At 42.4% G+C, this 26,811-nt stretch overlaps 3 protein-coding genes across 8 annotated transcripts in view; all 3 read left to right on the top strand.

Annotated features, from left to right (window-relative positions):
* Positions 1 to 26,811, top strand: part of LOC115189731 (leucine-rich repeat-containing G-protein coupled receptor 5) — a 653,393-nt gene that overhangs the window by 150,748 nt on the left and 475,834 nt on the right. The gene's annotated exons all lie outside the window — the stretch shown is intronic.
* On the top strand, positions 4,494 to 18,305 carry LOC115189726 (tetraspanin-8). The gene is made up of 8 exons (XM_029748265.1): positions 4,494 to 4,811; positions 12,053 to 12,115; positions 12,298 to 12,417; positions 14,890 to 14,964; positions 15,463 to 15,558; positions 16,389 to 16,511; positions 16,826 to 16,909; positions 17,305 to 18,305. The coding sequence occupies exons 1-8, from the start codon at positions 4,755 to 4,757 to the stop codon at positions 17,371 to 17,373; spliced, it is 687 nt and encodes a 228-aa protein (XP_029604125.1). The 5' UTR covers positions 4,494 to 4,754; the 3' UTR covers positions 17,374 to 18,305.
* On the top strand, positions 18,648 to 26,798 carry LOC115189729 (23 kDa integral membrane protein). 6 transcript variants are annotated; one of them, XM_029748267.1, is made up of 7 exons: positions 18,648 to 19,115; positions 19,264 to 19,320; positions 20,973 to 21,095; positions 21,655 to 21,735; positions 22,415 to 22,477; positions 22,679 to 22,795; positions 25,614 to 26,798. In XM_029748267.1, the coding sequence occupies exons 3-7, from the start codon at positions 21,093 to 21,095 to the stop codon at positions 25,962 to 25,964; spliced, it is 615 nt and encodes a 204-aa protein (XP_029604127.1). In that variant the 5' UTR covers positions 18,648 to 19,115; positions 19,264 to 19,320; positions 20,973 to 21,092; the 3' UTR covers positions 25,965 to 26,798. The 6 variants fall into 6 exon arrangements, with proteins under 6 accessions (XP_029604127.1, XP_029604129.1, XP_029604128.1 ...); XM_029748269.1 differs by having other exon boundaries at positions 21,019 to 21,095; XM_029748268.1 differs by having other exon boundaries at positions 21,022 to 21,095.

Genomic DNA, 26,811 nt, shown 5'->3' on the forward strand with positions numbered 1-26,811 from the left:
CCATAGCTCTGCTATGAATTTGAGAGTGGTTACATTTTTCCTGCCCCATCCATCAGCTTTTTACTGAAACAGTGGTGGGCTGTCTGCTTTGTTATTGTTCCCACTGTGTATTACCCCTTTAAAGCAAATTTCCTGTAATTCTACACATTTTGCCATGACTTATGCCATGTTCATATTATATCTGAGTGAGAGTGACTATCAAAATCAATGGGGGCCCACTCCTCCATGATTACTGCAAGGTTAAGATTGCTGGCTAGACTAACTTACCTAACAATCCAGGGGCACAACTTTCACTGGGGACGGCGGACGGAGACATGTACCCCCCCACACACATTTTGAAATTGCATTTTTGTCCCCCCATTTTTCATCATTGGAATGTGATACAAAACAATGCAACGGTTGCTTTAGGACCATGCGTCCTCCGGAACACAACCCTGCCAAGCCACACTGCTCGCTTAACCCAGAAGCACCAATGTGTCTGAGGAAACACCGTCCAGCTGGCAACTGAAGTCAGCTTGCAAACACTCATCACTAATGGTGTCTTTTTGTCGGTAATAACAGAGGCTAACTCTGACATGGCTCGTTGGCCATTCATGGTTTCTTATTTTTGGACTTTTTTCGATAAACTCCCGAAAATAAGGTCTGTGGTGAACACAGGCTTAGGAGATCTTATATTTTTTCATCAGTTAACATCACTTTTTAGGAATTTTTTAAGCATTTATGTAATCAAAATAAGCACATAAATCACATAACTGTGTGAGAGTCTTGCATCTCGCTCTTCTCAATATCTGCGCCTCTGCTCATGGCAACATCATTTAGCTGAATCTACCTTTAACTGACTGATATTATCACATAGAACAAACGATATAAGATCTCCTAGGCCAGTGTTAACCTCAGACCTTATTGTCGACGTTTAACCCCAAACCCCATTCTTTCCCCATTCATTTCCCCAATAGGAATGGCTGAACGAACCAGAGGTAGAAAACACTTCTGGTTTTTAGGACTACTGTCTGGCGAGCTCTGTTGAGTGACTCTCAGTGATTGACATAACAAGAGGAAAACTGCTGGTGCAGAACCAAATAAAACACGTCTACTATCCTTTCTAACAGTAAGTTGAGACTCTGACTTCCTTAGTTTGGTTTGGGGGCCCCCTATCGGCGTCTTCTTATGTCTCTTATACCCATCAACTGCACTGGCTTCCAGGTTTCTGCACTGACTGGCCCTGTTGTTGCTCCATTATCTGCCTGCTATCATGTCAGATCTGAGATGGAACTCCTGAATCCCTGACTCAAGCAGCCCATGTCTCAGAGAACATTCCCCACAAGGGGTTGTATAGTGGAGGTGGTGGTTCCTGCCACAAGCCATTCAGTCTGTGTACGCTCGCTACACTGACTACACTACACACTGTTTAGGGAGTGGCCCAATGCCCAAAACGCAAACGCAAACGCACACACACACACACACACACACACAGAGACGCCACTCAAAGGAGGGCCAGGCTGAATGCCCTGTTGGAGTGGGTTAACAGGGCTGGACTAATACCTCAACCTCTCCTCAGGTCGTTCTCCCTCCCCTACCAACTAATACCTCAATCTCTCCTCAGGTCGTTCTCCCTCCCCTACCAACTAATACCTCAACCTCTCCTCAGGTCGTTCTCCCTCCCCTACCAACTAATACCTCAACCTCTCCTCAGGTCGTTCTCCCTCCCCTACCAACTAATACCTCAATCTCTCCTCAGGTCGTTCTCCCTCCCCTACCAACTAATACCTCAACCTCTCCTCAGGTCGTTCTCCCTCCACTACCAACTAATACCTCAACCTCTCCTCAGGTCGTTCTCCCTCCCCTACCAACTCATACCTCAACCTCTCCTCAGGTTGTTCTCCCTCCCCTACCAACTCATACCTCAACCTCTCCTCAGGTCGTTCTCCCTCCCCTACCAACTCATACCTCAACCTCTCCTCAGGTCGTTCTCCCTTGCACACATTTTAGGGAGGGTTTGCATTGTTTTAAATCACATTCTGCTTTTGACCCTTCTGACCCCTGTTGCTCCTCTGTCTGCCTACCAACGGGCCTCAGCTGAGAGTTGAGATGGACCTATCATCATCTAATCTAATGAGGGTTTACATCTAATCACGTTCATAGGCAGCTGGCCTGGGAAACATCAGAAACCAGCAACAGTTCCTCCCTGAGCCATGATGTCTCTCCTGGGTTACTGGATCTGTGTCAGGGCTCACAGTAACAGATCACAGCCATTAGGGATGCATATTCCTGGCTAGGTCTCTGTATATGGGGACAGACAGAGACAATGGCTAGGTCTCTGTATATGGGGACAGCCAGAGCCAATGGCTAGGTCTCTGTATATGGGGACAGACAGAGACAATGGGTAGGTCTCTGTATATGGGGACAAACAGAGACAATGGCTAAGTCTCTGTATATGGGGACAGACAGAGACAATGGGTAGGTCTCTGTATATGGGGACAGACAGAGACAATGGCTAGGTCTCTGTATATGGGGACAGACAGAGACAATGGCTAGGTCTCTGTATATGGGGACAGCCAGAGACAATGGCTAGGTCTCTGTATATGGGGACAGACAGAGTCAATGGCTAGGTCTCTGTATATGGGGACAGACAGAGTCAATGGCTAGGTCTCTGTATATGGGGACAGCCAGAGACAATGGCTAGGTCTCTGTATATGGGGATAGACAGAGACAATGGCTAGGTCTCTGTATATGGGGACAGACAGAGACAATGGCTAGGTCTCTGTATATGGGGACAGCCAGAGACAATGGCTAGGTCTCTGTATATGGGGACAGCCAGAGTCAATGGCTAGGTCTCTGTATATGGGGACAGACAGAGTCAATGGCTAGGTCTCTGTATATGGGGACAGACAGAGACAATGGCTAGGTCTCTGTATATGGGGACAGACAGAGTCTATGGCTAGGTCTCTGTATATGGGGACAGACAGAGTCAATGGCTAGGTCTCTGTATATGGGGCAGACAGAGACAATGGCTAGGTCTCTGTATATGGGGACAGACAGAGTCAATGGCTAGGTCTCTGCATATGGGGACAGCCAGAGTCAATGGCTAGATCTCTGTATATGGGGACAGACAGAGACAATGGGTAGGTCTCTGTATATGGGGGTTGCTTTGTCAAACAAAGATTTACAAGTTGTACAGAGCAAGGCTTTAACAGGTATAATGATTGTTATTTCCTGTGGTACAGCTTGTTAGCCTTGACAATGTAGTTCATTTGCAGTAGCTACAGCTTGTGAGCCTTGATAATGTAGTTCATTAGCAGTAGGTACAGCTTGTGAGCCTTCATAATCTAGTTTATTAGCAGTAGATACAGCTTGTGAACCTTGACAATGTAGTTCATTAGCAGTAGGTACAGCTTGTTAGCTTTGATAATGTATTTTATTAACAGTAGGTACAGCTTGTTAGCCTTGATAATGTAGTTCATCAGCAGTAGGTACAGCTTGTTAGCCTTGATACTGTAGTTCATTAGCAGTAGGTACAGCTTGTTAGCCTTGATAATGCAGTTCATTAGCAGTAGGTACAGCTTGTGAGCCTTGATAATGTAGTTCATTGGCAGTAGGCGTAATTAGTTAATTGGACTCAGATGATAATTGTTACTGGCTGATTACACTGATGAACGAGCCAGCAGAGGACTTTGAGAGGTTGGCTGAATTCCAAACCGACCACTATCACCTACTCCCTACTGCCTAGCCACTCCTGTAGATCTGAAATGATTGGAAAGGTGTAAGCAAAATGGTGTAAACTCAACCCAGCCTATCATAAGGCAAGGTGAAGCAATTAACATATTATTGCCGTCACCTATCTGATAATTTTAACTATCCAAGAGGGCCTAGGTCACGTGCCAAACTAATTCCACGGAGGGCTGAGTGTCTGTGGGTTTTCACGCCTCCCTTGTACTTGATTGATGAATTAAGGTCCCTAATTAGTAAGGAACTATCCTCACCTGGTTGTCTAGGTTTTAATTGAAAGGAAAAAACAAAAATCACAAGACAGGAGGACCTCCATGGAATGAGTTGGACACCCCTGGCCTAGGTACTAGAGGTTGATTTGGAATTCATCCCTTTTCCAAATCAAGCCCTTACACCAGGACTTTCCAATCAATCTAATGAAGGAAAATAGACTATTGTTGTTCAGAAGGCAGGTGATGAGGAGTATACAGAAAGCATATTCAGGGCATGATCCAAACTATTGGCCCAGGATATAGCTGGTGTTGTTGTAGTTTGCATAGTCTGCATAGTCTATGTTTTGGCGGTCAGTCTGCCACTGTTTCACCCTGTGCTCTGAGTAAATTGTGCCTCTCAAGCGAGAGTCAGAACTGCTCAAACTTGAACTAGTCTAACTTTATTTAACTACAAACAGAGGAGGGTGTTTGTTCTGGTGTTTCACTATATAGAAGACTGAGAGTCAGGCTTTCAGAGGAGGGTTTTTGCTGAGGGGTCTTTATGTAGGAGACTGTTGGTGCCTGGACTGGACTGAGTAGTCAGTAACCACACCCACAGCTTTTAAATGCGGGCTAGAGAGAGGGGACTGGTACGAGACTGTTGGTGCCTGGACTGAGTAGTCAGTAACCACACCCACAGCTTTTAAATACGGGCTTGTGAAAGAACCCTCACACACACACAGGCAACACCAGGGTGGGTCTGGAACAGAGTAATAGGGATTAACTTAACATTGGTCTGTCACATCACATCTTTCCTGGCTGTTGGAAGGTTAAAAGATGGCTGTGAATAAGTGTATCAAGTACTCGCTCTTCCTCTTCAATCTACTGTTCTGGGTGAGTCCTATTAACCTACATGTTTTACTTTAACTATAGTGTCCTTGATTTGATGTAGGTTTGTAATCGTGTGTGTGTGTGGCTAGTGATGTGTTTGTTAGTTTAGTGATCAACTAGTAGCCTAGTACACATAGTAATCCATTTTAAAAATCGGTTTACATGTCTGCTATGGAAATGAGATGATATTCAAATTTCTATGGAAACAATGTGTGAACATCACATGACTAACTTTCATGAATCCTTGATGACAAAGTAACTCTGACCACTCCCTCCTTCGTATGGTTTCTGCTCCATAGAGCCATACTGGATTTTTCCATCTTTCTAAAGACATGATCAAATCAATGATAATCCCATCTCGTCACTCTCTCAGCCCGACCAGAGGAAGGTTACAGCCAGGTCATAGCAGGCTAATGTATAGATGCACTTCTCAGATCTAAACCCTTCAAAGAATAATAACATGAATGACTTTCTCATTGGTCTCTGTCCTGAGTTTTTACAAGTAGTTTTTTTGGAAGACACGACATGGTGATTTAATCTGTGTGTAGGAAAAAACCTTATAACCATTCAACTCCCTATCTCTGTATGTTTTACAACTTCTTAAACTAGTCTCCCAATCATACAATAGTCTTTTACTGTTGATGTGGAAAATAGCACTTTAAGTGTAGTGCTTCCTGTTTATCTGTCCGTAGCCTGTTGCCAGGACCTGTCCTGAGTTGTTGTGACTGTTTACCGAACCTTAAACAAACCAGAAACAGTAGTTCTAATTCTGTCTCGTCTCTGAAACAGCCCGTCTCCCCCCAATAGGGGTATTTAGTGGAGCTCTAAAATATTGGGTAGATATAGAGCCTAAGAAATGTCACAAGACTCCATCTAGGTGATCAGATGGCAGGCTGGAGCTACTCGAAGGAATAAATAAATAAAATATACTATTCTGTTGCTTTTTCTAGAGCAGTTATCATTTGTTATACTATTGTTTCTCTGGAATGTCCTGTACATATCTATGTTCAGTAGCCTAGCAGTTGTTTCTAGATGGGGTAGTATAAAGTGTATTAAAGTAATGTGTTCTTATTAGCTAAACACTTTTGTTACGGGGTGAAGAGGTGCTAACCTGTAGTGGGTACAGCACTGTAATGTAGCATAACAGGTTGGAGAGTTGCAGCACTGTAGAGACTCACAGGTTACAGCACTATGTACAGTTGAAGTCCGGAAGTTTACATACACTTAGTGTGGAGTCATGAACTCATTTTTCAACCACGCCAAAAGTACAGTTTGTTAACAAGAAATTTGTGGAAAGTCGGTTACGGCATCTACTTTGTGCATGACAAAAGTAATTTTTCCAACAATTGTTTAGACAGATTATTTCACTTATAATTCACTATCGCAATTCCAGTGGGTCAGAAGTTTACATACACTAAGTTGACTGTGCCTTTAAACGGCTTGGAAAATTCCAGAAAATGTCATGGCTTCTGATAGGCTAATTGACATCATTTGAGTCCATTGGAGGTGTATCTGTGGATGTATTTCAAGGCCTACCTTCAAACTCGGTGCCTCTTTGCTTGACATCATGGGAAAATCTAAAGAAATCAGCCAAGACCTCAGAAAAAAATTGTAGACCTCCACAAGTCTGGTTCATCCTTGGGAGCAATTTCCAAATGCCTGAAGGTACCACGTTCATCTGTACAAACAATAGTATGCAAGTATAAACGCTATGGGACCACGCAGCCGTCATACCGCTCAGGAAGGAGATGCCTTCTGTCTCCTAGAGATGAACGTACTTTGGTGGGAAAAGCGCAAATCAATCCCAGAACAACAGAAAAGGACCTTGTGAAGATGCTGGAGGAAGCATGTACAAAAGTATCTCTATCCACAGTAAAATGAGTCCTATATTGACATAGCAAGGAAGAAGCCACTGCTCCAAAACCGCCATAAAAAAGCCAGACTACGGGTTGCAACTGCACATGGGGACAAAGATTGTACTTTTTGGAGAAATGTCCTCTGGTCTGATGAAACAAATAGAACTGTTTGGCCATAATGACCATTGTTATGTTTGGAGGAAAAAGGGGGAGGCTTACAAGACAAAGAACATCATCCCAACTGTGAAGCACGGGGGTGGAAGCATGTTGTGGGAGTGCTTTTCTGCAGGAGGGACTGGTACACTTCACAAAATAGAATCATGAGGATGGGAAATTGTGGTTATATTGAAGCAACATCTCAAGACATCAGTCAGGAAGTTAATGCTTGGTCGCAAATGGGTCTTCCAAAAGGACCCTGACCCCAAGCATACTTCTAAAGTTGTGGCAAAATGGCTTAAGGACAACACAGTCAAGGTATTCGAGTGGCCATCACAAAGCCCTGACCTCAATCCTACAGAATTTGTGGGCAGAACTGAAAAAGCGTGTGTGAGCAAGGAGGCCTACAAACCTGACTCAGTTACACCAGCTCTGTCAGGAGGAATGGGCCAAAACGTTTTGACCAAAGTTAAACAATTTAATGCCAATACACTCAGTTAGTATTTGGTAACATGTAAACTTCTGACCAACTGGGAATGTGGTGATAGAAATAAAAGCTGAAATAAATCATTCTCTTTAATATTCTGACATTTCACTTTCTTAAAATAAAGTGGTGATCCTAAGACAGGGCATTTTTACTCTGATTAAATGTCAGGAATTGTGAAAAACTGAGGTTAAATGTATTTGGCTAAGATGTATGTAAACTTCTGACTTCAACTCTATTTGCATTAGGCCTGAGGACATGTTTCAGTACATTCCCATACTAATCTGTGTTTGGCCCTGGTCTCATTAACTTATGAAACTGGTGGTAGGGGAGGACTGGGCTAGACTACTACCTCTGACACTTAGTTGTTGGATAGAAGACATTGGTGCAAGTGTCACTTAATCACTTAGTCAGTGTTCTACAATGTGCCAGTACTGCCCTAACTGGTTTTCTCACTCTCGGGTGACTGGGGAGGAGAACTAATTATCTCAGGTGACTGGGGAGGAACTAATTCTACCTCCCATTGACTCTGGAAGGTGTTGTCTTTTCGATGATAGCTTAACAAGCCTTCTCAGTTCCCAAAGTTAAAGTAGGGTCGTATTCATTAGCGCACTCCATAGCTAAACATTTTGCAACATGAAAAATGAATGTTTCTCAATGGACAAGCCTCTAGCCCTCCCTGATTCGGTCAGTTTGGTGTGTAATGAATGCAATCCAGATATATGGCTAAATGTCACCAGGCACAGTGATGTTTAGTGTGTGTGTGGTTGGAACTCCAAATTCTATATGACTGATGTAGTAAATGTTGCCAGAATTGAATTGTGTGAATTGCAGAAGCGTATTCTAAAATGGAACACTTGTGGTGATTGACTCCGCTGTCCTGGCGTCGTGAGGGAGCTTGTTCCACCATTGGGGTGCCAGAGCAGCGAACAGTTTTGACTGGGCTGAGCGGGAACTGTGCTTCCGCAGAGGTAGGGGGGCCAGCAGGCCAGAGGTGGATGAACGCAGTGCCCTTGTTTGGGTGTAGGGCCTGATCAAGGGCACTGTGTAAAATGGTTGTTCCACTGGATATCATAAGGTGAATGCACCAATTTGTAAGTCGCTCTGGATAAGAGCGTCTGCTAAATGACGTAAATGTAGAATGGGAAGACTTGTTGCTCAGTGTTACTAGCATAGCACTCACTAGTCATGTATCTAGACAAAACTGTACTCTATGGTTTAGACTTGTGATATTTTCAGGCAGCCAATGTTGCCTCACTGCAATAACTGAACGCTTGGCATAGTACGTTTTGTGGTGTTCGTTTACAAAGGGTATTCAGTCTAAGGTGTCACCTGCCCTTTGGACAGGTGCAATTACTATTAGGTGTCCCAAATGGAACCCTAGCCTTCTCTATAGTGCACTATTGTTGACCAGAGGGGTATACTACAAAGCAGGATCAATGAGTTAGCCAGCAACTTTGAGAAACAACCAGAAAAAAAAAAAGAATTCTGGTTCATTTAACATTAAGAAGCTAAACCTAGCTGTGTGGATGAGGCAATTAGACCATGGGTATCTCTAATCAGATTCCATTTGGGATGTTATTCAGGCCAGTTAGCTGGCTAACTCCTTGATCTTGATTTGAAGCATACTACTCTGGGCCAATGGGTAATCAGATACCATTTGGGATGATGTCAGGGCCAGAGAATGACCAGGCCAGTCAATAGCAAGGATCTGCTCACAACCTGTTCTTTGTCAAAGACTCGTGTTTGCTGCCAGTCCAGTCTTGGCAAGGTGACCGTGTCTTCTTTTATCTCAAGAATAAAACAAAAGATTTGTTAGGTTGCGTTGTCTTGAGTTGCTTAGCAGCAATCTGATAGGAAAAGCATTAGGTGGAAATGATACCCACCCTGCATTCTATTATTTGTAATGTGGTCTATTTACACGTCCTGGAAATCTAATTCCCTTAAAAGGGGTGTAACTGTTCATTGCATTTCCCCAAGTTGTCTTACCACTCCATGTATTGGACCAGATGACTGTACCCAGGCTATAGTGTAATATACTGACCAGAGATGACTGTACCGAGGCTATAGTGTAATATACTAACCAGAGATGACTGTACCCAGGCTATAGTGTAATATATTAACCAGAGATGGCTGTACCCAGGCTATAGTGTAATATCCTAACCAGAGATGACTGTACCCAGGCTATAGTGTAATATATTAACCAGAGATGGCTGTACCCAGGCTATAGTGTAATATCCTAACCAGAGATGGCTGTACCCAGGCTATAGTGTAATATATTAACCAGAGATGGCTGTACCCAGGCTATAGTGTAATATATTAACCAGAGATGGCTGTACCCAGGCTATAGTGTAATATATTAACCAGAGATGACTGTACCCAGGCTATAGTGTAATATATTAACCAGAGATGGCTGTACCCAGGCTATAGTGTAATATATTAACCAGAGATGGCTGTACCCAGGCTATAGTGTAATATCCTAACCAGAGATGACTGTACCCAGGCTATAGTGTAATATCCTAACCAGAGGTGGCTGTACCCAGGCTATAGTGTAATATATTAACCAGAGATGGCTGTACCCAGGCTATAGTGTAATATATTAACCAGAGATGGCTGTACCCAGGCTATAGTGTAATATACTAACCAGAGATGACTGTACCCAGGCTATAGTGTAATATATTAACCAGAGATGGCTGTACCCAGGCTATAGTGTAATATATTAACCAGAGATGGCTGTACCCAGGCTATAGTGTAATATATTAACCAGAGATGGCTGTACCCAGGCTATAGTGTAATATCCTAACCAGAGATGGCTGTACCCAGGCTATAGTGTAATATATTAACCAGAGATGACTGTACCGAGGCTATAGTGTAATATCCTAACCAGAGATGACTGTACCCAGGCTATAGTGTAATATATTAACCAGAGATGACTGTACCCAGGCTATAGTGTAATATACTAACCAGAGATGACTGTACCCAGGCTATAGTGTAATATATTAACCAGAGATGACTGTACCCAGGCTATAGTGTAATATATTAACCAGAGATGGCTGTACCCAGGCTATAGTGTAATATATTAACCAGAGATGACCGTACCCAGGCTATAGTGTAATATTCTAACCAGAGATGACTGTACCCAGGCTATAGTGTAATATATTAACCAGAGATGACTGTACCCAGGCTATAGTGTAATATATTAACCAGAGATGGCTGTACCCAGGCTATAGTGTAATATATTAACCAGAGATGACCGTACCCAGGCTATAGTGTAATATTCTAACCAGAGATGACTGTACCCAGGCTATAGTGTAATATACTAACCAGAGATGACTGTACCCAGGCTATAGTGTAATATACTAACCAGAGATGACTGTACCCAGGCTATAGTGTAATATACTAACCAGAGATGACTGTACCCAGGCTATAGTGTAATATATTAACCAGAGATGACTGTACCCAGGCTATAGTGTAATATATTAACCAGAGATGACTGTACCCAGGCTATAGTGTAATATATTAACCAGAGAGGACTGTACCCAGGCTATAGTGTAATATACTAACCAGAGATGACTGTACCGAGGCTATAGTGTAATATACTAACCAGAGATGACTGTACCCAGGCTATAGTGTAATATACTAACCAGAGATGACTGTACCCAGGCTATAGTGTAATATATTAACCAGAGATGACTGTACCCAGGCTATAGTGTAATATACTAACCAGAGATGGCTGTACCCAGGCTATAGTGTAATATACTAACCAGAGATGACTGTACCCAGGCTATAGTGATGTTTTGACTGTGCATAGAAGCTCATTTTAAAGTGTCCATGGCTTAACAACAAAAGTTGGCATTGTTTGCGGAAATGACACTTTACAATAGCGCTCTTGTCGAAGACTATACCCCAGTGTTTATTTTGGAAACGGCCCTCATTGTGTTTAGCTTAAGTGCTGTGAGGTTTTTTTCTTGCCACTCCAGGCCACATGGGGGGGCTGTGTGAATATGGGGACTCTTATTTGGAGTAAATCTCAATCAGAATCTGTTTTTTTGTTTTTTTTTAAATCTTGAAGGGAATCTTTACACTTTTTGAAAGCCAATATAATACCAAATTCATAGTCCAGTCAACGCAGAACTTCTTCAACATAAATTTGGGTATATGTTGTAGTCTTTCTAAATGAGTGTTCATTCATATGGCCCTGACATTTAACCTGATGTCTGCATGTCCACAGGCCCATACTGTGTTAGTATGGAATGCTTTCAAACAAATCTTTCATTGATGGCTTCAAGTTACTGGCAAAAAAAATGTGTTTAGTCAACACAACTCCAATCAAATATTCCATGTATGTAACCTGTCACTATCAGTTATGACCATGGGAGAATCTCTATTTAATTTCCTGGATTCCTCACATCCTCTCCCCTCTGGATTTAAGAGGAGAGGATCTGAAAATCAAGTTAATGCAATTGAGATTCTCCCATGTGGTCTAGAGTTCACTGTTAACCCAGTAAAGATATCTTCATGTGGGGGCTGGATGATGTTGTATCTCCTCCATTGTGGTGGTTCAACTGTAGTTCCTCAGTTGCCACCAGATGTAGCTAGTGTGTTGTGATTCTTTGACATGAATCCACATTCATGTTGAGTTGATATGCAACAAGACCTGCTCATTTAATCCCAGTGACATTGAAATGCACAACTTTCTAAAGATGATTCTAGATAAAGCACTCATTTCATCTCATTTTGTTTTCCAGATCAGTGGCTGCATCATTCTTGGTGTCTCCATCTACCTCAAAGTGAGCAAGAATGGAAACGTGGTAAGGAAATGTCCAGTGTGACACTAAATTAATGCCAACACCATCAAAAGCTGTCTTTACACAGTAAAAATAGCAAATGTATACCCATCACCTTGAAACAAATGTATCCAGCCATATAAACCTATTTAGCACATATCTACATGTAAAATGACTGAGTAACTGTCTGTGACCCTCTCTCTCAGATATTGGATCAGGCAGTGCCGTTTGTAGACCTGCTGATAGCTGTTGGTGTCATCATCATGGTACTGGGCTTCCTGGGCTGCTGTGGAGCCATTAAGGAAAACCGATGCATGCTCATTCTGGTGAGGGGAAACACACTCCCTTACAACAGCCAACGCTCACATTTACATTTAAACTGATACATTATTGTACACTGCATAGGATAATGCTGTCCCAATAGCCAACCACTGAAGTGGTTCTAGGTTCTAACCAAACCAGTCTCTTCATGTGCAGTCGGAAACTATTCAGGCCTATTGACTTTTTCCACATTTCATGCTAGTCTTATTCAAAAATAGATACACTTTTTTCTCCATCAATCTACACACAATACCCCATAATGACATCACAATACCCCATAATGACATCACAATACCCCATAATGACATCACAATACCCCATAATGACAAGGCAAAAACAGGATGACATGTTTTTGCAAATGTAATATAAAAAAAATCACTGTTACGTAAGTCTTCAGACCCTTTACTCAGTACTTTGTGGAAGCACTTTTGGCAGCGACTACAAACTTGAGTCTTCTTGGGTATAACGCTACAAGCTTGGCACATCTGTATTTTTGGAGTTTCTCCCATTCTTCTCCGCTGATCCTCTCAAGCTCTGTCACTTTGGATGGGGAGCGTTGCTGCACAGCTATTTTCAGGTCTCTCCAGAGATGCTTGCTCGGGTTCAAGTCCGGGCTCTGGCTCGGCCACTCAAGTCCATTCAGCGACTTGTCCGGAAGCCACTCCTGCATTGGCTGTGTGCTTATGGTCGTTGTCCTGTTGGAAGGTGAACCTTCGCCCCAGTCTGAGGTCCGGAGCGCTCTGGAGCATGTTTTCATAAAGTATCTCTCTGTACTTTGCTACGTTCATCTTTCCCTCAATCTGGACTAGTCTCCTTGTCCCTGCCACTGAAAAACGTCCCCCACATCATGATGCTGCCACCACCATGCTTCACCATAGGGATGGTGCCAGATTTCCTCAAGATGTGACTCTTGGCATTCAGGCCAAAGAGTTTAATCTCTTGGTTTCATCACATAATGTTTCTCATGGTCAGAGTCCGTTCGGTACCTTCTAGCAAACTCCAAGCGGGCTGTCATGTGCTTTTTACTGAGTGGCTTCCGTATGGCCACTATACCATAAAGGCCTGATTGGTGGAGTGCTGCAAAGATTGTTGTCATTCTGGAAGGTTCTCCCATCTCCAGAGGAGCTCTGTCAGTGACCATCGGGTTCTTGTTCACCTCACTGACCAAGGCCCCTCCCCAATTGCTCAGTTTGGCCGGGAGGCCAGCTCTAGGTTGAGTCTTGGTGGTTCCAAACGTCTTCCATTTAAGAATGATGGACGCCACTGTTCAACGCCACGTTTTTTGGGGCTATCCTTCCCCAGATCTGTGCCTTGACACAATCCTGGATCGGTGCTCTACGGACAATTCCTTCAACCTCGTGGCTTGGTTTTTGCTCTGACATGCACGGTCAACCATTGGACCTTGTATAGACAGGTGTGTGACTTTCCAAATCATGTCCAATCAATTTACCACAGGTGGACTCCAATTAAGTTGTAGAAACAAATCAAGGTAAACAAGATGCTCAATTTCGTCTCATAACAGTCTGAATACTTTTGTAAATAAGATTATAGTTTTTTTTAATAAATTAGCAAAAAATTCTAAACCGGTTTTCGCTTTGTCATTGTGGGGTGTTTGTATGTAGATGTAAGAATGTGGAATATGTAAAGGCACTGTACCTGCACACAATCATTTATTAACCTTTTATACATGTCAGAGATGGCATCTCTTTTGCAAGAGTGACAAGTATGAGACGGTTTCCCAGGTCACCCATTGAAGAAGACTTCTGTGGCCAGTTTTTCACAACTTTTAATCTGGATCAGAATGATCCAGAGTCTGTAAATGATCTGATCCTGGATAGCAAAAACAGACAATCTGGCTGTTTTTGAGACATCTTTTTCCCCCTCCAGAAAATAATTGGATAGATGCCAAAATCACAGAATCCAGATTTTTAGTGGTTTGAACTGGCCCACACCATGCCAATGTAATGGACAGCTTGGGGTACTACTTCACTATTACAGGGACACAGATGAGTAAACTATATTAATTAAAATAAGTCAAATTTAAAATGGAGCCTGCAAATCCCTTATACTGTGCCTTCAGAAAGTATTCATGGGGGGTGGATACTTTTGTAAATGTGATTTCTCTACTTCATTTTCAATAAATGTCTAGAACATATTTTTTGCCATTATGCAGTATTGTGCATAAATGGGGGGGGGGGAAATATGTTCACTCCATCTTGAATTCAGGCACACAAATTGGTTAAGTATGTTTTCGGTATCAAAAATAGCCTCTTCACTTGAATCCTGATTTATTTATTTTTGATATTGGATGGTATTGGATTACCAAATCTGTATCTGAAGGATCAGAGTATCATTTCAGTTTGGAAAACCCCAAATCAGATTAAAATGTTGGATATGTTAAATCCAAATAACTGTCCCCTTGCCTCAATGGGACTTCATGGACAAATATCATGTGAGCGTTTATTGTTTTGTTTCAGTTCTTCATCGGGCTGCTCCTCATCTTCATCCTCCTGTTGATCGCCGGAATCCTGGGAGCTGTCGGAGAGAAGAAGGTAAGAAGGAAACGCTCACTGGTTGAATCAACGTTGTTTCCACATTTCAATGAAATTACATTGAACCAACGTGGAATAGAAATTGCATTCTGTGCCCAGAGGGATGTCTCACACACCCAGTGTTAGTGAGGGGAAGGTAAGGAGGATGTCATCCCCCATGATGACACCTGGTGCGATCAGATTTTTACATTTTATTCATTTAGGAGATACTTTTATACAGAGCGACTTACAGGTGCAATTAGGGTGCCTTGCTCAAAGGAACAGCGACAGATTTGTCCCTTGGTTCGCTCGGATTCTAACCTTCGACCTCTCGGTTACTGGCCCAACGCTCTTAACTGCTACTGTACCTGTTGGGACAATTGAATTCCTACCATTTTAAGTCCCTCGTATACCGTCAGTAGCTTGACACTTCTTGAATGTGGTAATAAAACATGCTTTCCACACCTGTTTCGTGTGTGACTCCCCTACTGTTCAATGACTGTAAATTGCCTCTTCCAGTCTCAGGTGTGGGTGAAGGAGAGTCTGGCGAAGCTGCTACCACTGAGGGACCAGAAGCCTGAAGTTCAAACGGACATTCAGAAACTGGAAGTTGAGGTACCATAGAGAATTATGTATAAAGAAAATCTGTCCAATTATGGTGTCTGTGAACACACAGGCAATGCCGTTGAGGTACTCGCTGTTTTGATGTAGTACACTTCATCACAAGTTAAATGAGTTCTTTGATCTCTCCTGATGACCAACAGGGCCCTCAGGAGAGATCAGCCAATGAAGTTGAAATCCCCCCACAATTCAAAACTCCTCAATGCCACTACCATGATAACACAGGCTTTTGGACTCGCGTTTTCTATCCATTTATTTAAAAAATTTAACAAGGCAAGTCAGTTAAGAATACATTCTTATTTACAATGGCAGCATAGGAACAGTGGGGTCACTGCCTTGTTCAGAACGACAGATTTTTTTTTTTTACCTTGTCAGCTCGGGAATTCGATCTAGCAACCTTTCAGTTGCTGGCCCAATGCTCTAACCACTAGACTACCTGCAGCCTCCAAAAAGTGGTGGTTTCACAGGTCCCAAGATGAATCACCTGGACATAGGATGCGCCACAAATTGTTCCAATTCCCTGTAGTGAACTACTTTTGAGCAGCTTTAGGGTGCAATTTGGGATGCAGAAATTGATGGTCCTGTCATGAATGTATGAATAATTATTGGTTTAATTAGTTGGGTCCAGATTAATTGTTCTAATCGGCAACAAATGTTTTTTGATCATTTTGTCGACTAACTGAATAACTTTAATAACATGTTAGATGGGCTGCAACCTAAACAGATTGTGGTGAAATGTTTTGCAATGGGAAAATGACAGTGTGCCTTTATTGAACACAACCCCTGTGTTGGTGAGATGGAGAGTTAACTCCTTTGTTTTTCAGGCAAAGTGCTGTGGACTGATCAACGGACCCTCTGACTGGGGCTCCACTGTCCCCAGCTCCTGTAACTGTGTTGACACCGCTCAGGTGTGCCAAAGTGCAGGAGGACGCCAAGTGTACACAACGGTAAGCAGAGAAACACTAATAAAATGCTATTTAGAAAACTCTTTCAAGGAAGGTGGATTTACTTGATATGAAGGAAACATCAATAAATGCACACTACATTACCGCTGCACTACATTACCATTACACTACACTACCATACATTACCATTCCACTACAGTCCTATAAACAGAACCTGTACAGGGAACTGATCTACAGCCACATGAAATCATAGAGGGTTCCAGGATGATACAACCATGAACCTCCAAGTAGCGTCTTCATACAATTAACTTGACCTGGTGTTCACTGGTGTTGACTGTTTGCTTTGTCCTCTGCAGCCTTGTGTCACATTTGTGATTTCCTTCGTGGAGAAGCACGCAATTATCGCACTGGGGATTGCATTTGGTATTGCAGTCTTGATGGTAAGAATCCAAAAGTCCAATCTCTATAACAAAGCCTCTATTAATACATTATATTATGCACTGTACTGGTCATAGAAATGGAATACATTATTATTGTTCTACTCACTGTTCAGTACTGGTCTCTCATCTTCACTAACTCTTACTTTATGGCTGTTATTGGCATTAAGATGGATATGTGCAATTCACTGTTCAATACTTAGTGAATGTATCCTGGTCCCAGATCTGTTGGCACCTTCTTGGCGACGCCGATGGCTGTTTGTCGTTGCCAATTAACAACCTGTTGGCAAGACTGTACAAATGGATCTGGAACCAGGCTAGACACCACAAACTGATGTGGGCCTGGGCTATAGCCTGGTAGTGAATGGGTTGTGACGTACCTTTGTTTTGTGTTTCAGCTCTTTGGAATGGCCTTCGCCATGACCCTGTACTGCCAGATTGGGAAGAGGGACGCCAACACTACCTAATGCAGCAACACGTGATACACTTGATATAGGGTTGTGGTCAATTTGAATTGGAAGTCATCAATTCAGGAAGTCAACTGAAATTCCAATACAATAATTGAAAAAAAACAGGATCTATTTTCAATGATTTCTCAAACTGAAAAGCAGAAGTTATTTATTCCAAGTTTTTACATTAGCAATGTTAAATACAATTCACTTCCTCAATTGACTGACTTCAATTCAAATTGACCCCAATCATGACTTGATCAAAAGCTGACTTTGACATATCCCATACAGCATGCATTCAACATGTACTTTATACTGAAGGTCAGGGTTCAAATCCAGTCAATTCAGGAAGTACACTGAAATTCCAATTCTCTTCAATGAGGAACATGTGGAATGGAATTAGGTTTGCTTTGTGAATTGACTGGACTGGAAATGGAATGGACCCACAACCTGCTGAACATCACTATGGACCGCATTGCATCATATGTTTCTCGGTCATATACCTGCATCAAATGATGCTCTGATTTGGGTTTCAGATCTTTGTTAAATTATGGCAGTTTCTTCACTTGTGACGTTAATTGATCCATACCTCATTGAACATGAATTTGTGTATTTAAAAAAAAAAAAAAAAAAGTTAAGGGAGCTCTGTTTCATTGTCTACTGCTCTTACGTCTCTCTCTGAATTAGGGGGCTTTGCTGTCCATACACTGAACTTTGTATTATTCATGCTAAAATGTTTAACATTTTTCCTGTTATTTTGCCATCATCTGGTAGATATTAAAGTCTGACGGTAATATTGATCATGCTGTATATACATTTACCTGTTATATATTTGAGTTGTATAATATTGCAGTACATGTCAGAATGTCTTCTGTTCAAGGCCTGTGACCAAAGTCTTTATGGCTGTTCCCCTTTTTGAGTCACATCAGAAATAAAGAAGTAGTAATTCACTTGGTTTCCTCATTTGCTTCCCCGCCTCCAACCCGCCTCTTCAGAGAACAACTTTGATTCATTACTTAAACACTCTTTTCCAGCTCAGACTCATTAAGAAATCCGGTCCCATATTCATAAATCCTCAGAGTAGGAGGGCTGATCTAGGTTCAGTTTTGTAATAGATCAGATTACATGGACGGTGGGGGGAGATCTGATCCTAGATTACATGGACAGTGGGGGGAGATCTGATCCTAGATTACATGGACAGTGGGGGGAGATCTGATCCTAGATTACATGGACAGTGGGGGGAGATCTGATCCTAGATTTCATGGACAGTGGGGGGAGATCTGATCCTAGGTCAGCGCTCCTACTCAGAGGCTTTATGAATATGGTCCCAGCTCCCTTTTACATGGTGTTGATTCCTCAGTACTACCCATATAACCTGTATAGAATCCATCTGTATTTTGTATGTCTACGTGGGGTCATGGACTGTAACACCTTATGAATCAGGAACAGTCCTGGGTTGTATTCGTTAGGCACCAAACTGGAGACAGATAACAACCTGGGAGGGACTAACTGAACCTGTCCAATAAGAAACATTGGTTTTTTCTATGATGTGCACCAATGAATACCATCCTGATGTCTGAGGAACTCAGTAAAATCACTGTCAAGACACCTGTCAGTTACAGGAAATGACATAAAACCCAGAGTTCCTCTTTCAATGCACATTCTCTCAGAGAGCGAGTCAGAGGTGAGACCAGAGCTACAACATGTGTTGTTCCTGCTCTGTTAGAGGCTGGCTGCTTTTCTTCACAATCCTACAACTGGTAACGCAACACTTTAATATGTTATTGTATTTATTTTAATCAATCTATAACGGATACTTTTTATATATATATATATAAAAGTGGTGTCCAATATTATGAATATATTTATTTTATAATAGTTTTTCTCCCTAAATGTATTTTTCTTCAGATTGGTGGCATGACTTTCATTGTCACCCCTTGGAAGTATTACAGGAGTAGTGAAAATGTAAGCAACATTTTCTAACCTGATATTTTCATCTTGTAATAACTGTATTGTAACAAACTACAAGTGTTGATTTCACTGTGTGTTAATGTTGAAGGACCTAGATGAACGTCTGTCTCCAGTCTGATGGGTGTGTGTTAATGTTGAAGGACCTAGATGAACGTCTGTCTCCAGTCAGATGGGTGTGTGTTAATGTTGAAGGACCTAGATGAACGTCTGTCTCCAGTCTGATGGGTGTGTGTTAATGTTGAAGGACCTAGATGAACGTCTGTCTCCAGTCAGATGGGTGTGTGTTAATGTTGAAGGACCTAGATGAACGTCTGTCTCCAGTCAGATGGGTGTGTGTTAATGTTGAAGGACCTAGATGAACGTCTGTCTCCAGTCTGATGGGTGTGTGTTAATGTTGAAGGACCTAGATGAACGTCTGTCTCCAGTCTGATGGGTGTGTGTTAATGTTGAAGGACCTAGATGAACGTCTGTCTCCAGTCTGATGGGTGTGTGTTAATGTTGAAGGACCTAGATGAACGTCTGTCTCCAGTCTGATGGGTGTGTGTTAATGTTGAAGGACCTAGATGAACGTCTGTCTCCAGTCAGATGGGTGTGTGTTAATGTTGAAGGTCCTAGATGAACGTCTGTCTCCAGTCAGATGGGTGTGTGTTAATGTTGAAGGACCTAGATGAACGTCTGTCTCCAGTCTGATGGGTGTGTGTTAATGTTGAAGGACCTAGATGAACGTCTGTCTCCAGTCAGATGGGTGTGTGTTAATGTTGAAGGACCTAGATGAACGTCTGTCTCCAGTCAGATGGGTGTGTGTTAATGTTGAAGGACCTAGATGAACGTCTGTCTCCAGTCTGATGGGTGTGTGTTAATGTTGAAGGACCTAGATGAACGTCTGTCTCCAGTCTGATGGGTGTGTGTTAATGTTGAAGGACCTAGATGAACGTCTGTCTCCAGTCTGATGGGTGTGTGTTAATGTTGAAGGACCTAGATGAACGTCTGTCTCCAGTCTGATGGGTGTGTGTTAATGTTGAAGGACCTAGATGAACGTCTGTCTCCAGTCAGATGGGTGTGTGTTAATGTTGAAGGTCCTAGATGAACGTCTGTCTCCAGTCAGATGGGTGTGTGTTAATGTTGAAGGACCTAGATGAACGTCTGTCTCCAGTCTGATGGGTGTGTGTTAATGTTGAAGGACCTAGATGAACGTCTGTCTCCAGTCAGATGGGTGTGTGTTAATGTTGAAGGACCTAGATGAACGTCTGTCTCCAGTCAGATGGGTGTGTGTTAATGTTGAAGGACCTAGATGAACGTCTGTCTCCAGTCTGATGGGTGTGTGTTAATGTTGAAGGACCTAGATGAACGTCTGTCTCCAGTCTGATGGGTGTGTGTTAATGTTGAAGGACCTAGATGAACGTCTGTCTCCAGTCTGATGGGTGTGTGTTAATGTTGAAGGTCCTAGATGAACGTCTGTCTCCAGTCTGATGGGTGTGTGTTAATGTTGAAGGACCTAGATGAACGTCTGTCTCCAGTCTGATGGGTGTGTGTTAATGTTGAAGGACCTAGATGAACGTCTGTCTCCAGTCTGATGGGTGTGTTAATGTTGAAGGACCTAGATGAACGTCTGTCTCCAGTCTGATGGGTGTGTGTTAATGTTGAAGGACCTAGATGAACGTCTGTCTCCAGTCTGATGGACTATCTTCACAGCAGGTGTGGTCTCCATTATCCTTGGCATCACGGGTCTGCATGGAGCTCGTAAGAAGAACAAGAACTTCCTGATAATGGTACGTTCAGTTCTTAAAGGAGCAATCTGGGATTCAAACATTGCCATCATCCTGCTGCTATTTTGTAAACCGCTGAGGGATGGGGCTTGAAAAATGTAACCACACCCAAACCCTAAGATGGTTGAACTAAGCTCCTGAGGCCTTTATAAATTATATTCTTCAATAATAAATAGCTACATATTGTTAATTTAAAAGTCCAATAACCGATGGATCAATCCCAGATTTCCCCTTTATTAAAGCCAAAATCTCATTAGTAATGTCAACAAATGAAATACTTTATTATTTGACCCGTTTAACTAAGACCAAGTCATGTATATCAAGGTGTACAGTGTACTGCCCAAAATATATAATGTTTATTATTTACTTTATTCATTGGGTGATGTAGTATTCAGTTGGATCTTGTCTTCGGACTGTGGTTTCTGGCCTACTACCTTCCACCACAATTAGGACAGAATTACAAGTTCATGTCCATAAAAATGTAATTAAACTAATATTTAAAAACATTGGTATTTATTGAATTCTGTGTCCAATCCCCCCCCCCCCAAAAAAAAATCTCCAGCTTCCAAATATGATGAAAGCCTGGTATGAAGAGTACATCCCATTGCACACAAATGGAAGAGATTTGGTACCAGGACTGACGGTACTGCAAACCATTAAGTTATTTTCTAACAGGATGTGGTTTTATATGATCAGTTATGTTTTCCTGCCCAACCCTTCACCGGGAGCAAACTACCTGCCCTCCAGGACACCTACAGCACCCGATGTCACAGAAAGGTAAAAATAATCATCAAGGACAGCAACCACCCGAGCCACTGCCTGTTCACCCCGCTATCATCCAGAAGGCGAGGTCAGTACAGGTGCATCAAAGCTGGGACCGAGAGACTGAAAAACATCTAACTCAAGGCCATCAGACTGTTAAACAGCCATCACTAACTCAGAGGGGCTGCTGCCTACATACAGACTCAAATCACTGGCCACAATAATGGTATCACTAGTCACTTTAAATAATGCCACTTTAAAATTGTTTAGATATCCTAAATTACTCATCTCATATGTATATACTGTATTTTATACCATCTACTGCATCTTGCCTATGTCGAATGGCCAGTTCCACAGAGGGGCTGGTTCAATTGTAGTTCCTCAGAGTTGCCACCAGATGTAGCTAGTGTGTTTTTTGTGATTCTTTGAAATGAATCCACATTCATGTTGAGTTGATATGCAACAAGACCTGTTCCTTCAATCCCAGTGACAATGAAATGCACAACTTTCTAAAGATGATTCTAGATAAAGCACTCATTTCATCTCATTTTGTTTTCCAGATCAGTGGCTACATCATTCTTGGTGTCTCCATCTACCTCAAAGTGAGCAGAAATGGAAACGTGGTAAGGAAATGTCCAGTACAACATTACATAAAAGCCCTCTTTGCACAGTAAAAATAACACATGCATACCCATCACCTTGATACAAATGGATCCAATCATCAAGACCTAAAATGGTTACAGAACACCTGCAGCATATCTTAGTAAATATAAATATTTAGATGTTGTAATATCTACATGTAACTGTCTGTCCCCCTACCTCAGATAATGGATGAGGAAGTGCCGTTTGACCTGCTGATAGCTGCTGGTGTCATCATCATGGTACTGGGCTTCCTGGGCTGCTGTGGAGCCATTAAGGAAAACCGATGCATGCTCATTCTGGTGAGGGAAAACACACTTCCTTACAACGGCCAACCCTCACATTTACATTTAAACTGATACATTATTGTACACTGCATAGGATAATGCTGTCCCAATAGCCAACCGCTGAAGCACCAAACACATTCAGTAGAGGCGGGAGGCAGCCACAGTCAGCCGCAGGTTAGCAGTCAGCCGCAGGTTAGCAGTCAGCCGCAGGTTAGCAGTCAGCCGCAGGTTAGCAGTCAGCCGCAGGTTAGCAGTCAGCCGCAGGTTAGCAGTCAGCTGCTTCCCAAATTGCACCTCATTACCTTTATAGTGCTCTACTTTTGACCAGGTCCATAGGGCTCTGGTCAAAAGTAGTGCACTATCTACAGTGCATTGAGAAAGTATTCAGACCCCTTGACTTTTTCCATATTTTGTTACGTTACAGCCATATTTTAAAAAAATATTAAATAGTTTTTACCCTCAATCTACACACTTTCGCATAATGAAAAAGCAAAAACTGGTTTCGAGATTTTTGCTAGATTATTAAAAATAAAAAACTGATATGACAAGAATCCTTTACTCAGTACTTTGTTGGAACGCCATCGGCAGCGATTACAGCCTTGAGTCTTCTTGGGTATGACGCTGCAAGCTTGGCACACCTGTTTTTGGGGAGTTTCTCCCATTCTTCTCTGCAGATCCTCTCAAGCTCTGTCAGGTTGGATGGGGAGCGTCGCTGCACAGCTATTTTCAGATCTCTCCAGAGAAGTTCAAGTCCGGAAACTGGCTGGGCCACTCAAGGACATTCAGAAACTTGTCACGAAGCCATTCCTGTGTTGTCTTGGCTGTGTGCTTAGGGTTGTTGTCCTGTTGGAAGGTGAATCTTCACACGAGTCTGAGGAGCAGATTTTCATCAAGGATCTCTCTGTACTTTGCTCTGTTCATCTTTGCCTCGATCCTGACTAGTCTCCCAGTCCCTGCCGCTGAAAAACATCCCACCACCATGCTTCACCGTAGGGATGGTACCAGGTTTTCTCCAGACGTGGAGCTTGGCATTCGGGCCAAAGAGTTCAATCTTGGTTTCATCAGACCAGAGAATCTTGTTTCTCATGGTCTGAGAGTCTTCAGGTGCCAAGACTCCAAGCCGGCTGTCATGTGCCTTGTACTGAGGGTTGGTCTCCGTCTGGCCACTCTACCATAAAGGCCTGATTGGTGGAGTGCTGCGGAGATGGTTGTCCTTCTGGAAGGTTCTCCCATCTCCACAGAGGAACTCTGGAGCTCTGTCAGAGTGACCATCGGGTTCTTGGTCACCTCCCTGACCAAGGCCCTTCTCCCCCGATTGCTCAGTTTGGCCAGGCAGCCAGCTCTAGGAAGAGTCTTTGTAGTTCAAAACTTCTTCCGTTTAAGAATGATAGAGGCCACTGTGCTCTTTGGGACCTTCAATGTTGCAGAATTGTTTTGGTACCCTCCCCAGATCTGTGCCTAGACACAATCTTGTCTCTGAGGTTTACGGACAATTCCTTTGGCCTGATGGCTTGGATTTTGCTCTGACATGCATCGTCAACTATGGGACCTTTATATGGACAGGTGTGTGCCTTTCCAAATCATGTCCAATCAATTGAATTAGACCAGGTGGACTACAATCAAGTTGTAAAAACATCTCAAGGATGATCAATGGAAACAGAATGCACCTGAGCTCAATTTCGAATTTAATAGCAAAGGGTCTGAATACTTATGTATTTCTAGGTTTTTTTTTCATACATTTTGATGCATCTAAACCTGTTTTTGCATTGTCAATATGGGATATTGTGTGTAGACTGATGAGGGGAAAACAATTGAATCAATTTTAGAATAAGCCTGTAACGTTAAAAAAAAATGTAGAAAAAGTCAAGGGGTCTGAGTATTTTCCGAATGCACTGTAATTGCTCCCAGTGGACATATAATATGAAAACATCATAGACTACGGAGAGTTTTGTTCACAGTAACTGGACAAAGATCCTATATAAAGAGAAAAGGAAAATGTCCACTAATAAACCCCCCTAATACTGCTTCCAAATATGTTTTATAGACATATTGGAACCATGTTACAGATCTCATTCACACTTTTCCAGAAGTTGCATTGTATGCACGCCATGGACGTTCTCACCATTAAACCAGGATTGTGAATCATTCTAATAGGTTTTAATCAAATTCTACAAAAAACAAGCAATCTGTTTGTTTTTTCAACAACAATAAATACATGTAAAATGTAGCCTAATGATATCATAAAATCTCAGCATAAATAAAGACATGACACATTGCTGTTGAACCAACCTTTGTTACCTAGGCCTAGGGTAAGGGTTTTTGGATAAAAAAGAAAGAAATATATATATATATATATATATATATATATATAAAAATAAACAATTGTTTTCAAGAAAAATAACTTCTAAATACGAGGCTCACCAGTATTCACCAAGATGTTCAACTATCGTTTCATGATGGGCAATGACACGTGTAGTCTACATCATGGAGGGAGTTTTACACACGTCTTAAACAGGAGCTGCAGTGCTAAAATAATGTAGACCTGCCTACAACACATAGATACACAGGGAATGTCACTGTTCTGCTCCTATCAAACTTGATCTTTTAATAAAGCTTCAGTGATTAAGATGAATTTCCAAGCAGTCTCACAAGCCAAACACTTTATTGACAGTCTTGACTAGCCTTCTTAATTACATTGGGCAGGGAAAAAGAAGAGGAAGGGAAGATATGCTTGATTTTATATAAAATAAGTATTAAACAACATTGTTTACAATATACAAGCCATATCTTATAGGTTGAATATAAAACCCATTTCATTGTCTCTTACTTGCAGGCCATTGAAATGCTTCTGGCGTTGGTAATGACCTGTAGAATCCAAAAGGCCTCCTCTGCTGAGGTGACCATGGCTCTTACTTATAGAAACGCAACCAACATGGAAATGGCAACTACTCCTCAAGCTCCTCCCATGCTGCCTGCCACACAAGCTCCTCCCATGCTGCCTGCCACACAAGCTCCTCCCATGCTGCCTGCCACACAAGCTCCTCCCATGCTGTCTTCAACACAAGCTCCTCCCATGCTGCCTGCCACACAAGCTCCTCCCATGCTGCCTGCCACACAAGCTCATCTTCACGCCAGCGCTTATTACCCGCCACCACCTCCGTACCAGTACGATGGGAAAAACTAGAGGGACGTGACTGACCAGCGAACCCATGTTGAATTTCCTCATTGGTTACAACTGGACCAGGGTTAGATTCAAGGCTAGGGTTAAGGTTAGGGTTAAGGTTAGGGTTGGGGTCAGTTTTAGCGTTTGCCTTCATTGGACTGCCAATGTGTTGCACTCCAATATGCCTTAGTAAAGGCTGAGCACTTCTGTTTAATGTGAGACAATGTAGAAGTTTGTGGGTTCTGGAAATAACGTGGCCGAGGGAAGGGGTCCATTACATTGTCAAACAATCACCCACGTGGAGCACCAGTTTTCCTGTCTGGTAACTCCTCTAACATCAAATAAACTTGGTCTCATTTCTAAACTCTAATGTTTAATAATTCAGTTAATCATTTGTTGGCTTTCAGTGATGTGTATAAAGGGTTCATTTTTTCATGTTTCTTGTGGAGGTTGTCAGGGCTGCTTTGTAATTTCCCATCATCCTGTTCAACAGTATTATGCCTCACATGCACGTATACACAGTACGTGCAGATCAGGGGTTTTTCAACTATTGAAAAAGTCCCTTTGGTTTTACTCTGTTTAAATGTACGACTACACAACCAAACTGCAGCCTCACAGAAGTGGTTGCTTTGGTCATACTAAGATGTAGGACTTGCATCCTAAATGGTACACTATTCCCTACATGGTGCCCAATGGGACCTGGTCAAAAGTAGTGCACTACATAGGGAATAGGGTGCCATTTTGGACTTAGTCGTAGTGTGTGCGTGACCTAGATGAGCATTTGCATGTTTTCCACTGAAGAAGGAAGTGATTGGCATGTTGTTTTACCCCCAAATAAATAAGAAATAAATCAAATGTCAAAGGTGGG

Source organism: Salmo trutta, unplaced genomic scaffold (assembly GCF_901001165.1).
Source record: "Salmo trutta unplaced genomic scaffold, fSalTru1.1, whole genome shotgun sequence".
Lineage (NCBI taxonomy): Eukaryota > Metazoa > Chordata > Actinopteri > Salmoniformes > Salmonidae > Salmo > Salmo trutta.